This window comes from Rhinatrema bivittatum, chromosome 8 (genome assembly GCF_901001135.1).
Source record: "Rhinatrema bivittatum chromosome 8, aRhiBiv1.1, whole genome shotgun sequence".
In the NCBI taxonomy this organism is placed as follows: Eukaryota; Metazoa; Chordata; class Amphibia; order Gymnophiona; family Rhinatrematidae; genus Rhinatrema; species Rhinatrema bivittatum.
Window position 1 is genome coordinate 32,287,594 of NC_042622.1, and position 12,767 is coordinate 32,300,360.

The 12,767-nt window shown below is 41.7% G+C and overlaps 1 protein-coding gene across 2 annotated transcripts in view; it reads left to right on the forward strand.

Annotated features, from left to right (window-relative positions):
* PREX1 (phosphatidylinositol-3,4,5-trisphosphate dependent Rac exchange factor 1) overlaps positions 1–12,767 on the forward strand; it is a 411,313-nt gene that overhangs the window by 140,663 nt on the left and 257,883 nt on the right. For both annotated transcript variants that reach the window (XM_029611388.1, XM_029611389.1), the window contains exon 2: positions 2,070–2,141. In XM_029611388.1, the coding sequence (XP_029467248.1) occupies positions 2,070–2,141 (72 nt within the window). The remainder of the gene's footprint in view (positions 1–2,069; positions 2,142–12,767) is intronic.

Genomic DNA, 12,767 nt, shown 5'->3' on the forward strand with positions numbered 1-12,767 from the left:
TATCACAGCTTCTTTTCTCCTGGGTCATGGTTGAGCAGCACCTTCCCAAGGTTTCTCTTTTTGACAGCTTTTCTCTTGGGCCTCAGTGTTGCCTGTGATGGGCAACCCTTCCTCATCTTTCCTTCCTTGGAGTTCAGGTGCTTGCCAGATAAGATAATCCTCAAACTTTCTCGGGTAAAAGAATGAGAGATGCGACTCATTCTTGAAACATATCTCTTGCGTGGAATAAAAACCTGGCTACCAGGGCTAGAGAAATAACATATTCTCAGGCAGTGCAACCTAATGCTTAGGACATGCAGCCGGGAAACCCGGAGACTCTAGGGTCAATGATCTTGTCTATTTTGTAGTATGCGGTCTGGAGCAAGGAACTGAACCACGCTGTTCAAGCTTTGGGGGCCAAAGTTATGCTAATGTGCGTTAATGGCAATGCAAACGTTAGCATGCATTAAATGCCCGTGTTACTGTGAACTCAAAATCAGGTAATGCGATGCAAAACTGTCGGGCAGCTCCTTACCTTACCACAGCAAAACAAAAAAGCCTCACGTTAAATTAAGCAAAATATCATGCAAATATGTTAGTGTGACGGACGTTTGGGGAGTGGGGTTACATTTCTGCATTACTGTCTGCATTAATGTGCCTCATTTGCATTTTATTAATATTGCCCGTTAATATGTGTGTTAAACGCTCAGTTTACATGTGTTAATGTTATCGCGCTTTAGTACATTGGTCCCTTTCGGTTCTAAGCTCTTTAGGAGGGGGATATCGTAGCCGTGCAATGTATTTTAAACAGAGCTGTTCACAGTGATCATCTTGTTGAAATAATAAAGAATATATTTGTTGCGTTTGGAAGTCCATACTCGTGTTTTGTAAGTGCTGGGAGAGTTTTAGCGTTGAAAATGCCAGTGTAGGTTGAATACTCTTATTCTGAAGTTTATATTTCCCCCTTGAAGTTTGTAAGAAGCTTACTTCATCTCTTATTCCTAGCAGATTTCAGCATTTTAAAGCATTGCTTTTTTCCCTTAATGTAATCCCCTCTTTATAGCTGCTCTCTTTTGTTTGATGGGATCCAGACATCTTGTGTCATGAAACCAAGTTAAAAACAACTGTACCTTTTGAGGCAAGGGGAAGGTAGTGAGGGAATAAACAAACATAGTTCTTCTCTCTTTTTTTTTGTCTTAGTCAAGAGAAATTCAAAGTATGTTAAAAAAAAAAAAAAAAAAGAAAGAAAAAGATAAAAATAAGTCACGTGGTCTCCTGAGAAAGGGCATATGTGATAGGAAATAAATATGGTGGTGGGGGGAATAGGCTAGGGTCTCTGTGGAAAGAGGCTTTATTTTAAGTCTAGAGACCATCCTGTGGCCCTCTTAGATATTTGCGCAGGTTTCAAATAATCTTATTTAGTCCATGGTTCTAGGGCTGCAAGATTAGGGAAATCCAGAGACGGGAAGCGTGAGCCATATCATGAATTTGGAGGGTGTACCAGCGAGTGCTCCTCATAGCCCCCCAGATATGTATTCATTGATTTATAGACAGTCTGCTTCTGCCATTTTAGGCTGGAAGTGGATTGTGATTCAGATTCAATGTCGCATGCTTAATACAACCTTACAACAATTAACAACCAACCTAGGAAACAGGCAGCAATATAAAGATATGATCTAAGGTACAGGGGAGATGAAACTGATTATTTAGGGTTAAAGGGAAGGACTGGCTGGGGGAGTAAGAATGAATGAGACAAATGGCACAGATTTACTGGGTAGGATAGAGCTGCTACAGGATTTTGATGTTCTCTTACCAACCTATCGTTTGTGCTCTGCCGATATCTACCTTTACGTAACATCTTAGCTTTATGAAACTGCTGCCTATCACATCGGTAGTGAAGTGCCTTCACTTCATGGCCCTCACCTGGGAAGAATGTGACCGCTCTCCTAACCAGAAGAGGCTATATCAGTGCACGCGTCAGTATATAACAAGCAGAGATTTTTTTGGCTAGCTGAAAGGCCAAACGGGCTTAATGCCATCTAGGCCTTATCTGTGGTTTTCAACTGACCTCATGTTTTTGCTCTCTCCAGGCGTTCCTGCACAGGATTAAACAGAATGCCGTCGACAAGGCAGAGAAATACATAACCGATGAAAATGTGAAGGTAACCGCTTTTAAATTTGCACGTCGTCTGAAAATGGCGACCACGCTGCTAACCTGTTAAGGTCAGGAGTTTGTTCGAAAACGATATTTGCTATGTCTCCTTTTTTTCCATTGTAAGATGTTCTAGAGTCAATTTTTTGGAGCAGCCTGTGTTGTTTCTAATGACGCATGCACTGTTCTGGAACTTTTCAAAGAGAAACCTCTGGCGTTGTTCCCCTTTGAAAAGAAGCAGCCGCAGACTGCGTGCGCCAAACGCGTCCCTTCTGCTTTGCACCTGCTGTTTGAGCGGGTAGTGGCGAGGTGGACGGGAAGAAAAAGGGGAAGGAGAGGGTAAAATAGGACGCGTGCGAAAGAAAATGGAATGCATACCTCCTCCAAGCTAAGCGCACCCATGGGACTGCTCCTTTTTAATGCCGCTAAAAGCACACGCGTTATGGAAACCCCGCGCTTAGTTTTTAGTTTTAGCCGGATTTGAGTGAGGGCTATATCCAGACAGGCAATTCAGCCAGAAAAATCACGATTTACTGAAGTAAATGACTTTGAAAATTTCCATGATTGCAGAAAATTTTAGCGAATGGGAGGTAACTGAGAAAATTTACAGCAAGTAAAGCAGGCATGGCTTTGATTTAACTCTCTCTTGCCAATTAGTTGATTTTATGCTTTCAGAGACCAAACTGAAAACTCCAAACTTGTCTCCTTGGTGACAGTAAAGGGAGCTAATTGTTCTAAAAGTTCACTTCAGAAATTCATTTAATGGATCGGCATTCCATGTTTCCTAAGCTTAGAGTGCATTACAGGAAATAAAAATAGTTGCATGAGTGAGGTGAGCAAATTTGCAGATGAAACTAAATTATTCAGAGTAGTTAAATCACAAGCAGATTATGATAAATTGCAGCAGGACCTTGCGAGACTGGAAGATTGGGCACCAAATGGCAGATGAAATTTAATGTGGACAAGTGCAAGGTGATGCATATAGGGAAAAATAACCCATGTTGTAGTTACACGATGTTAGGTTTCATGTTAGGAGTTAGCACCCAGGAAAGAGATCTATGTGTCATAGTGGATAATACTTTAAAATCATCTGCCCAATGTGCTGCAGCACTCAAAAAAGCAAACCGAATGTTGGGAATTATTAGGAAGGGAATGATGAATAAAATGGAGGATGTCATAATGCCTCTCTATCGCTCCATTGTGAGACCGCATCTTGCATACTGTGTACAATTCTGGTCGCTGCATCTCAAAAAAGATATAGTTGCGATGGAGAAGGTACAAAGAAGGGCGACCAAAATGATAAAGGGCATGGAATGGCTCCCCTATGAGGAAAGGCTAAAGAGGTTAGGGCTGTTCAGCTTGGAGAAGAGATGGTTGGGGGAGGTGGGATATGATAAAGTTCTATAAAATCATGAGAGGACTAGAATGGATAAATGTGAATCGGCCATTTAAGACTAGAGGGCTGTCCATGAAGTTAGCAAGTAGCACATTTAAAGCAAATCGTAGTCAATTATTTTTCACTCGGTGCACAATTAAACTCTGAAATTCGTTGCCGGAAGATATGGTTAGGGCAGGTAATGTAGGTGGATTTAAAAAAGGTTAAGAACATAAGAAATTGCCATGCTGGGTCAGACCAAGGGTCCATCAAGCCCAGCATCCTGTTTCCAACAGAGGCCAAACCAGGCCACAAGAACCTGGCAATTATCCAAACACTAAGAAGATCCCATGCTACTGATGCAATTAATAGCAGTGGCTATTCCCTAAGGTTTGGATAAGTTTCTGGAGAAGTCCATAAACTGCTATTAATCAATATGACTTAGGGAATAGCCATTGTTATTACTGGCAATAGCATGGGCCTCTGTTGGAAACAGGATGCTGGGCTTGTTGGACCCTCGCTCTGACCCACTATGGCAACTTCTTATGTTCTTAAGCACCGAGCAACATGCATATACAAAATTTATATTGGTTCTGGGTAGTATTTGCAGATTTGAAAAGGATTGAATGAGATTTCATGCTTAGGGAGTACAATTTTCAAAGTGCTTTACAAAGATAAAAAGTATTTTACCTGTGTTAATTGGCAGTCTGTAAATTGCCTTCCATCAGCATGGGGTAAGTGTCCACATTGTATGGGGAACTTGGATTTTTAGATGCACTGGGGGAGGAAAAATCAGATGGTATTTTCAAATCTTTGCACACCTTTTGCAAAGTACTACCCGCAGAAAGAGCAGGTGCAGGTCTATTGCATGTACTTTGCACTCACGACAATTTTCTTCCACAGTGAAAATATTTGCGTATTTTCCCTTTTGAAAATTGGTGCAGAGTCCGTGGGTAAAAAGTGCATGTGGACTTTGCCCTCCTAGGGTTTAATTTTCAAAGCCATTTACATGCATAAAACGAGTTATGCACAGAAACGGCCATTGTAAAATAGCCTGGTGCTCTGTGCATGTAAAAGTACAAGATTAATCCAGTTCTGCATGTACTTTTATGTGCACTGCAGAAAGATGGTCCTGGGGGGGGTGGGGGTGGGAGTTGGGTTGGGGATGGCGCTTACTTTTATCAGTTGCGCTTACCGAAGAGGATGTGTGGCTTTTCATGAGTGAACGTGTGTGTACATGCTCGGCCGATTCAATACCACTGCGCACGGCCTACACGAGATTGGACGCGCGTTTTGGACAAGTGTCCGTAATCTCTGATCCAGTACGTTGATTAGCGCGTCCAAAATGTGCATCCAAATCTCTGCATAGCTAATAGTGCTCATCACATGGAAATCCATGTAAATGGGGCTATTAGGTAACCCCCGCGATCCAATAAATTTTCTGCGTGGCCAATGCGCCCTTGCAATGCGGCAAATTTTACGCCAGCCCAAGGCTGCCATAAAGGTATACCACGCTCAAGGACGCATTGAAAAAAAAAGAAAAATCCTGGTTTCTGAGATTCCTCTTAATGGTATCGTAGCGATGCTATGTAGGAGGAACCAAATAAAGCAGTATTTATTTAAAATAAAATTTCTTAGGAAAAAAAAAATGTTTGACGTCCAATGCATACACAAGGTATGCAATCCAGGCTGTGATTCTTGTGCGTGTATATGCCGATAGCAGGAGAAAATGGAGGTTCGTAGATTGAGCGTCCATTTTCCCAACTGGCTTGAGAGCCCGCTTGACAGCCCGATTCCGAGGAGGCACTAGGGATGCACATTTGTCCCTAGTTCCTTTTTTTTAGCGTGACCTCTCATTTTAATATTGGATTGGGAGCCCAGGAAAGGTGGCTGGGCGCGCGTTAGGAAAACGGGTGCTCAGCACTGACGACCCGTTTTCTGCGCACATGTAAAAAATATGTTTATAATCAAGTTATACATACGCTTTTTTAAAGACACTGGCCTCCACTTGATTTTCAAAAGATGATTTACGTGCATAAACCAGGGTTTGAAAATCAAACCTTTAAAGTCATTTCCTATCTAACTCATTTCCCTCCTCTTCCAACCTTACTTTACTTACCAGAATTGTTATTCTATGTTTTTACTTTAATGTTCACGATGTTATAATAATATCTCAAAATTTCCTTGAATATATTTGTTCACTGTGTAAACCGTTATGATGGCTTCACCGAATAACGGTATATAAAACTCTTCAAATAAATAAAATAAATAAATAAATTTAAGTGCGCTGCCTAAATAATACTAAATGTTACAAGTTATTGGTAAAAATAAAGTGAACAGCCTCAACCTTTAGGATTCTAAAGACATGTACAGCTTTGAAGCCAGAAAATATTGTCATGGTTGTGAGCCTTTGGGCTGTGGCGTGGTTGATGCAGCCTAGGAGGCAAACCTACCAGGCCCACGCCAACCTCTGGCAGACGCGCCTTTACAGAGACTGGACCTGGGGCTTCACGTATACCAGCCCCGCTCCCCACAGGCTGAGCCGCTGTTTTCCAGGCGAGTGTCCCTAAAGGGGCGGTCAGAGAAATTCCAGGTACAAGCGGTGCTCAGGACTGGCAGCGAAGAAGTAGGGTCCAGGTACAGGCCGAGGTTGGGGCAGGCGAAGTGCAAGGATGAGTCGTTATCCATAGCTGAGGTCAGTACCAGGTGGCAGGCAGCGGCGCTTACAAAGATCAGTGTGAGCTGTCGTGTGCCCCTAGGAGGCCGGGCCAGCCATGTAGGAAGGCCAGAGCATGCTGGCATTCCAGCTGTGGTGATGTTTGGCGGCACGCGGGGTGAGGGCGGCCAGTTGCAGGACCGTCCTGCGACTGGCCAAATGTTACAGATATTCATGGCATCATGCCATGGGTCTGAAAATACTGTACCAATCAGAAGAATCCACAGCCCTAATGACAGTGTTCTACTATGGGTAGAGCAGATTGGAATGTAGACTCTCCAAAATGGCTGACTAGTCAATGATTCCCACATTTGATCCTTGAGCCCCCCCCCCCCCCCCCCCCCCCAACTGTAAGCCCTCTGGGGATAGGGAAATACCTGCAGTACCTGATTGTAATCCACTTTGAAGTGCTGAAAAAAGTGTGAAAAGCCGAATATAAAAAATCTAAATAAAATAAATCTACATTAAAAAAAATTATCTGTTTTTCAGGACGTCCTCAATAGATATTGATAAGATATCTTTTCTTTATTCACCAGGCTAATTTCTGTATTTTGGATGCAAACTTGTTGGGGTTTCTTGATTTAGGAGCCAGTGTTCTAGTTAAAGCCCAGCCATCTCCAGCACTGGGCTGCGATCGGCGTTTCAACTTAATTAAGATGGCTGCATGTTAATGTTCTTCAGTTCGTTGTGTTCAGATTTGAGCTCATTTATACTGAATTCATTTTCAGTACCATTCATGTCTGACCAGTTTGTAACATTCGATGCTTAGAGTTGCTGGTTCCTACTGAAGTCAATTATGACTTATATAAATGCACCCTTATACAGCATAATATAGTAAAATCTTTGGATATTCTGTTTTTATAACACTGTATTTTGCCCCCCTCCCCAAAAAGTGGTTAGCTATGTGTAAGTTTGATAGATGCAAGAGTGCAATATTTACCCTTCATGCCCCTGCTTTGGAAATACAGAATCACTTTACTTATCCAGTAAAGTACCATTTGAATATTGGCCTCATCTTATTGATGGGTCTTTAAGCTGCAGACACCTACCTAATAAATCTTACATAGAATCTAGCACCTATAGACCCCAGATTAAAGAAACTATTCTTGTCAAGGTCCCAACGTTTCTATGGTTTTCTTGCAAATGATTGAGGAAGTACTGAGAAGTCCCCAAGGTGCCATGAAACACCATCCCCCGCTGGCATTTTCTCAGAGTCCAGTTAATTGCTTGCCTGCAGCTCGATTTAAATTCTCATTTTGAGTAGCGTTGTTTTTAACGTAGGCAGGTACTATTAGCCTGTGTACATTGCAGCCAATTCGAAAATTATTGCCCCAAGTTTGTTATGGAAATGTTCCAGGCATTTCCAAGAGGGAAAAACAATGGGGAGCAAAACTGGAGCAAATTTTGCACTGGAAATTAATTTTGATAAATATATCCTAAAGAAGCTTGGCCAGCGAGTCAATAGTAAAGAGTGTTCAAACCTGCTTAGTCAATTTTTTTTTAATTTCCCAAAAATAAGACCCAATCTGATAAAAAAAATAGTAAATTTATTCCTTACTTTTATCCCCGTTTCTAATGTTCCCTTGAGTTTACAGCTTCTCATCATGTAAAGTTTAATGTCTTTGAACTTAGCTAATAAATAGTTTTCAAATAACTGCAAACAGTGTATAATGTTTCCTAGCCTGCATTGGTCACCAGCTGTTCATCATTCACAAAAAGAAAGAGTTAAGCAAGATGGCGGGCCTGGCAAAAGATCACACGGATTCTATACTTCCTTTGGTACTATAAGTATCGGGTGATGTAATGGAAAGCAAAACTTCAGTGGAAGAACTCATTTCACAGGAAAGCAATGCATGTAAAAAAGTTTGGAAGTGGCATGATGAGTTGCCTTGTGGCATATCCATGACTGTGATCTTTCCTCTCCCTTCACTTGTTGTCCACAAAACTCATTTTCAAATACAAATATTAGAATCCACCCAGGTAATAAGTAAACATGAAAGCTGTCTGTTATGTACTATAGAAACAGTGAACATGGCTGCAGTTTTCATGCCTTAGTGCAGTACTGCAACACTGGCCCTACTTGAATTCTGGCTTTGCACAATCCTCCCCATTGGATTGTAGCGTAGAGTAATTTTAATTTGAAATTGTCAGCTTATTAGAAGTCTGTGACTAAGTGCAGTTAATGCGTCATAACTTTTTATTCACCCACCTCGAGCTTGTCGAGTAGATCCTCATAATAAATCAAAGTCTCATACTAGGTCTTCTAGTTAAAAAATTATAAAAATGTTATTCTTCTGGAGTACCAGCAGCTAAGTCACCATCCAAATCACAAACGGACAAGTCACAGGATTCCACAGAGATAAACAGCATCAACAAATTAAACTCACCTTTCCTCTTCCTCTAGCATAGCATTTAGATTTTTATATCTTTTTTCAAACACACCTAGGGCTTCAGTCAGTCTTCTTACATAGGTTCACCAGTACTCACATCAATCAATGAATTATTCACAGAAGGAATCATCTAGATGAGGCCACAAGATCTATGGTTTTGGTCCATCCAGCCTCCCAGATGCCTCCTGGCAGCTACCTAGGAGCATTGCCCTGTCACACCAGCATCCATGGTGACAGAGGGACTTGCTAGACTGGAAGATGCAGCAGTCCCACAGGGGCTCCTGAGACTCACTTCAGTCTGTTCCTCTGTAGCCCACTACAAAAGCACCACAATCTCTTCAGAGTCACCCGTACTCATTCTTGAGCTCAAACTTATACTTACACAGGGCACATTCCCCCTAGAGGTTCTCTCTCCAAACACTAACTTAAAGAGAGAGGCAAAAAGCAGTGACATACTTTCCTGTAACACCATAATCCCATTATAACCAAGAGTAGAGGTTAAGTGACAAGGTAAAGGACTCATTATTAGTAGCATAGGACTGGAATTTAGGACCTGGGCCATAGTTATATCTACAGGGCTGGAAAAATCCTAGGAACCGGGTCAGCTGGGCATCTCAAATATGGCACCCAGTGCCTAAACGTCATAAAAGCAGAAAATAAAAATAAAATGTGTATGGTGAAAGCTAAACTAAAAGTAGACAAAACAAAAAGAAAAGACAAAAAGAGGCCAAAATAAGAAAAATCAAACAAAATAGCAAGTCAAATAGCAACAACAATAAAAAAAAAAAAGAGGAAATAAGTGAGAAATGCGTAAGGAAAAAATATTTGCTGGTGCCTAAAGATTTTGACTGGCACTTACATTCTCCAAATATATTTCCACTCTTGTACAGCTATAGGTAGATATAAATTTGGGACAGCAGCTGAGTTCAGGAATGCTGTAAGTATCTCCTGTTGCATGAGCAAGCCCATCTTTGGTTCAGTGTTTGAGTGCAGAGGTCATTGATCCCTTTATGCCCTCAAACTGCTGCCTTGTTATCGGTGGCTTGCTGCCAGTTTCTTTATCAAGGAGCTCTCATCAGCTCCGCTCCCCCGAGTGAGACACTCCTCCTGATCATAAAAATATATAACAAAGGACTCCTAGGATCCCCCCTTCTCCCCGGGGGCTATCACTTAGTACTATGTTCAACGTACATTTTGGTTTGACAGCCCATTGGCCAAACTCATACCTGTAGAAGTGCCTCAGTTTCATCAACTTTGCTATGAAAAGTGCAGTGTCATGAAGCTGTTGGTGTTCATTGTAATCCTTCGTCGTTAGCAAGGTCAGATGGCACTGTGGTAGTGCTAGTGCAGGCAGTAGTTTATCTCGTCGGGAAATCCCTCCCGCTGGCCTTTGAAGTGCTGAAAAGCAGAATATGAATAAATGAAATAAATAAATGGCGTTCATTAAAAAGACTAAAACATAGTTCTCCGACTGATAAGAACCATGTGGGATTCTCAGCTTTATTTCTAGAAGCGAACCTCCCAGCGTGAGCCACACGGGGGCTCAGGTGAAACGCTGGAGAACTAGGGGTCATGATATGAAACTCCAAGGGGAAGACTCAGAAGCAATTGTCAGGAGGTATTTCTTCATGGAAAGGGTGGTGGATGCAAATGGGCTAATGCTCTTCTGAGGATCTATCAACCTACAGGATCCTTGAGAGGCTTACTTGATGTTCCCTTGATAAGGCATATGCTCGCCTCATTGAAACAAGAGACTGCATTTTCTGTGGCAGCTCTTACATTGTGGAACTCTGTTTCAGAGGCCACACGCTTATCAATTTGCTTCAAGTCTTTTAAGGTCTTGCAAAAAAAACTTTCCTTTTTAAACAGGCCTGTTCATGATCTGGAATTGTTCATTCTTTAATGATATTTTAAACCTTTTATTGTAAGGTTTGATTGTTTTAATTTATTGTTAAATTATGTATGTGCATTTTGACATTTTAACTTTTTATTGTAATGACTGTTTCGTTTTAATGTTAAATTATGTATATGCATTTTGTACATCGCTTATTGCATTCTGCGATTAAGCGATCAATAATTTTTAATATTTATATTAAAGATATAGATAAAGTAATGCCCTCCCGGAAGAGGTGGTGATGACAAGAATGGTGATAGGAGTTCAAAAGGGCATGGGATAAACACAGAGGGTCCCTAGTGGTTAGAGGATGGAAAGGAAGAAATTGGGTACCTTGTGGTAATTTTCAGTGTAATATTTCTGCATGGGTTTAATCTGCATGTAGCGGCAGTTACACCCCTAAAGTTTTTGCTGGGCAGATTGAATGAATGATTTTGGCCTTTATCTGACATCATTTCATTTAGTATGTCACTATTGCACATGCCATGGTCATCTTTTTTTAAAGGGTTGATTCCATGCTGTGTGCATCAACCTTTTGAAAATTAGACCTAGGGTTGCCATAATTTTGCCCTAACCTCTAGAAACCTAGAAACATGACAACAGCAAAAGACCAAATGGCCCATCCAGTCTGCCTGTCTGTCCAATTAATTTAGCATTATAATTCTCATCACTTCCTTAGCAGTTCCCCTGTATTTATCCCATGCTTTATTGAATTCAGATACTGTTTTTGTCTTCACTACCTCCACTGAGAGGCTGTTCCATGCATCTACCACCCTCTCTGTAAAGAAATATTTTCTAAGATTACTCCTGAGTCTATCCCCTTTCACTCTCATCCCATGACCCCTCATTCTAGAGCCTCCTTTCCACCTCCTGTGCATAGAAACCTTTGAGATATTTGATTGTCTCTATCATATCTCCCTTATCTCGCCTTTTAGATCTTTAAATCTATGCCCATATGTTTCAGAATGAAGACCACTGACCATTTTAGTAGCAACCCTCTGGATGAACTCCATTCTGTTTATATCCTTTTGAAGGTGCGGTCTCCAGAATTGTACGCAATATTCAAAGTGAGGATTCACCAGGAACCTATACAGGGGCAATAACTCCTCCCTTTTTCTGCTGACCATTCCTGTCCCTATGTAGCCAAGCATTTTTCTGGCTTTTACCATCACGTAAACCATCAGTTTGGCCATCAGATACAATTGCCCCAGATCCCTCTCATCCTTTGTGCTTAGAAGAATTTCACTTCCATTATTGTACCTTTCCTTTGGGTTTTTGCATCCTAAATGCATTACTCTGTATTGTTTAGCATTAAATCTTAGCTGCCAGACCTTAGACCAATCCTCGAGCTTCACTAGATCTCTTCTCATGTTTTTCACTCCTTCCTGGCTGTCCACCCTGTTACAGATTTTGGTATCATCTGCAAAAAGACAAACCTTTCCCGACAACCCTTCCATTATGTTGCTCACAAAAATGTTGAAAGGAACCAGTCCAAGGACTGATTCCTGAGGAACACCAGTATTAACAACTCCTTCCTCAGAGAAAACTCCATTTCTCCAAGGACAAGCAGGATGGTAGTCCTTACACATGGGTGACACCTTCAGATGGAGCCTGATGTGGAAAACTTGTGTCAAAGTTTCTAGAAACTTTGATGAGGCACACTGAGCATGCTTAGCATGCCCTATACTACATGACCATGCGGGGTCCCTCTTCAGCCTCTTTTCTGTGGTGCTGTGAGGCTCGTGATTGATTGAGCTCTTAAAAATGTTGGTGTTTCGGCTTAGTGCAAAACTTCATTTTCACGTTTTTGTGATTTTTTTCCCCCCATAGTGTCTCCAGTCATGGTTTTTGAGATCTGCGGATAAATTTTCTTTCACAGTCAATTCTCCCATGATGGCGGTACCTCGTGCCAGCTGGTCATTGACACCCACCTCCACCATTCTATCATTTGGCCCTTTTGTTTTGCTCTGTCATGGCCACATCCAGTTTTTGCCGATGCTGTTAGTGCCCGCAGACCATGTCAGTCACCGATCTGTATGAAGTCTGTACCTCTGCGTGGGGGCATCGCATAACGTTCAGGGATCCCACTTGTGCGACCATATGACCCTGAAGGGACGTCGGCTTTGACTTGACAAGATGGAGCACCTCTTTAGGTCGAAGAAGTCTGACCCATCAACGTTGGCACTGGCAGCATCATCAACTAGGGATGTGAATCGGGCTTCGGACGATTGAAAATATCGGACGATATTTTCAAAATCGTC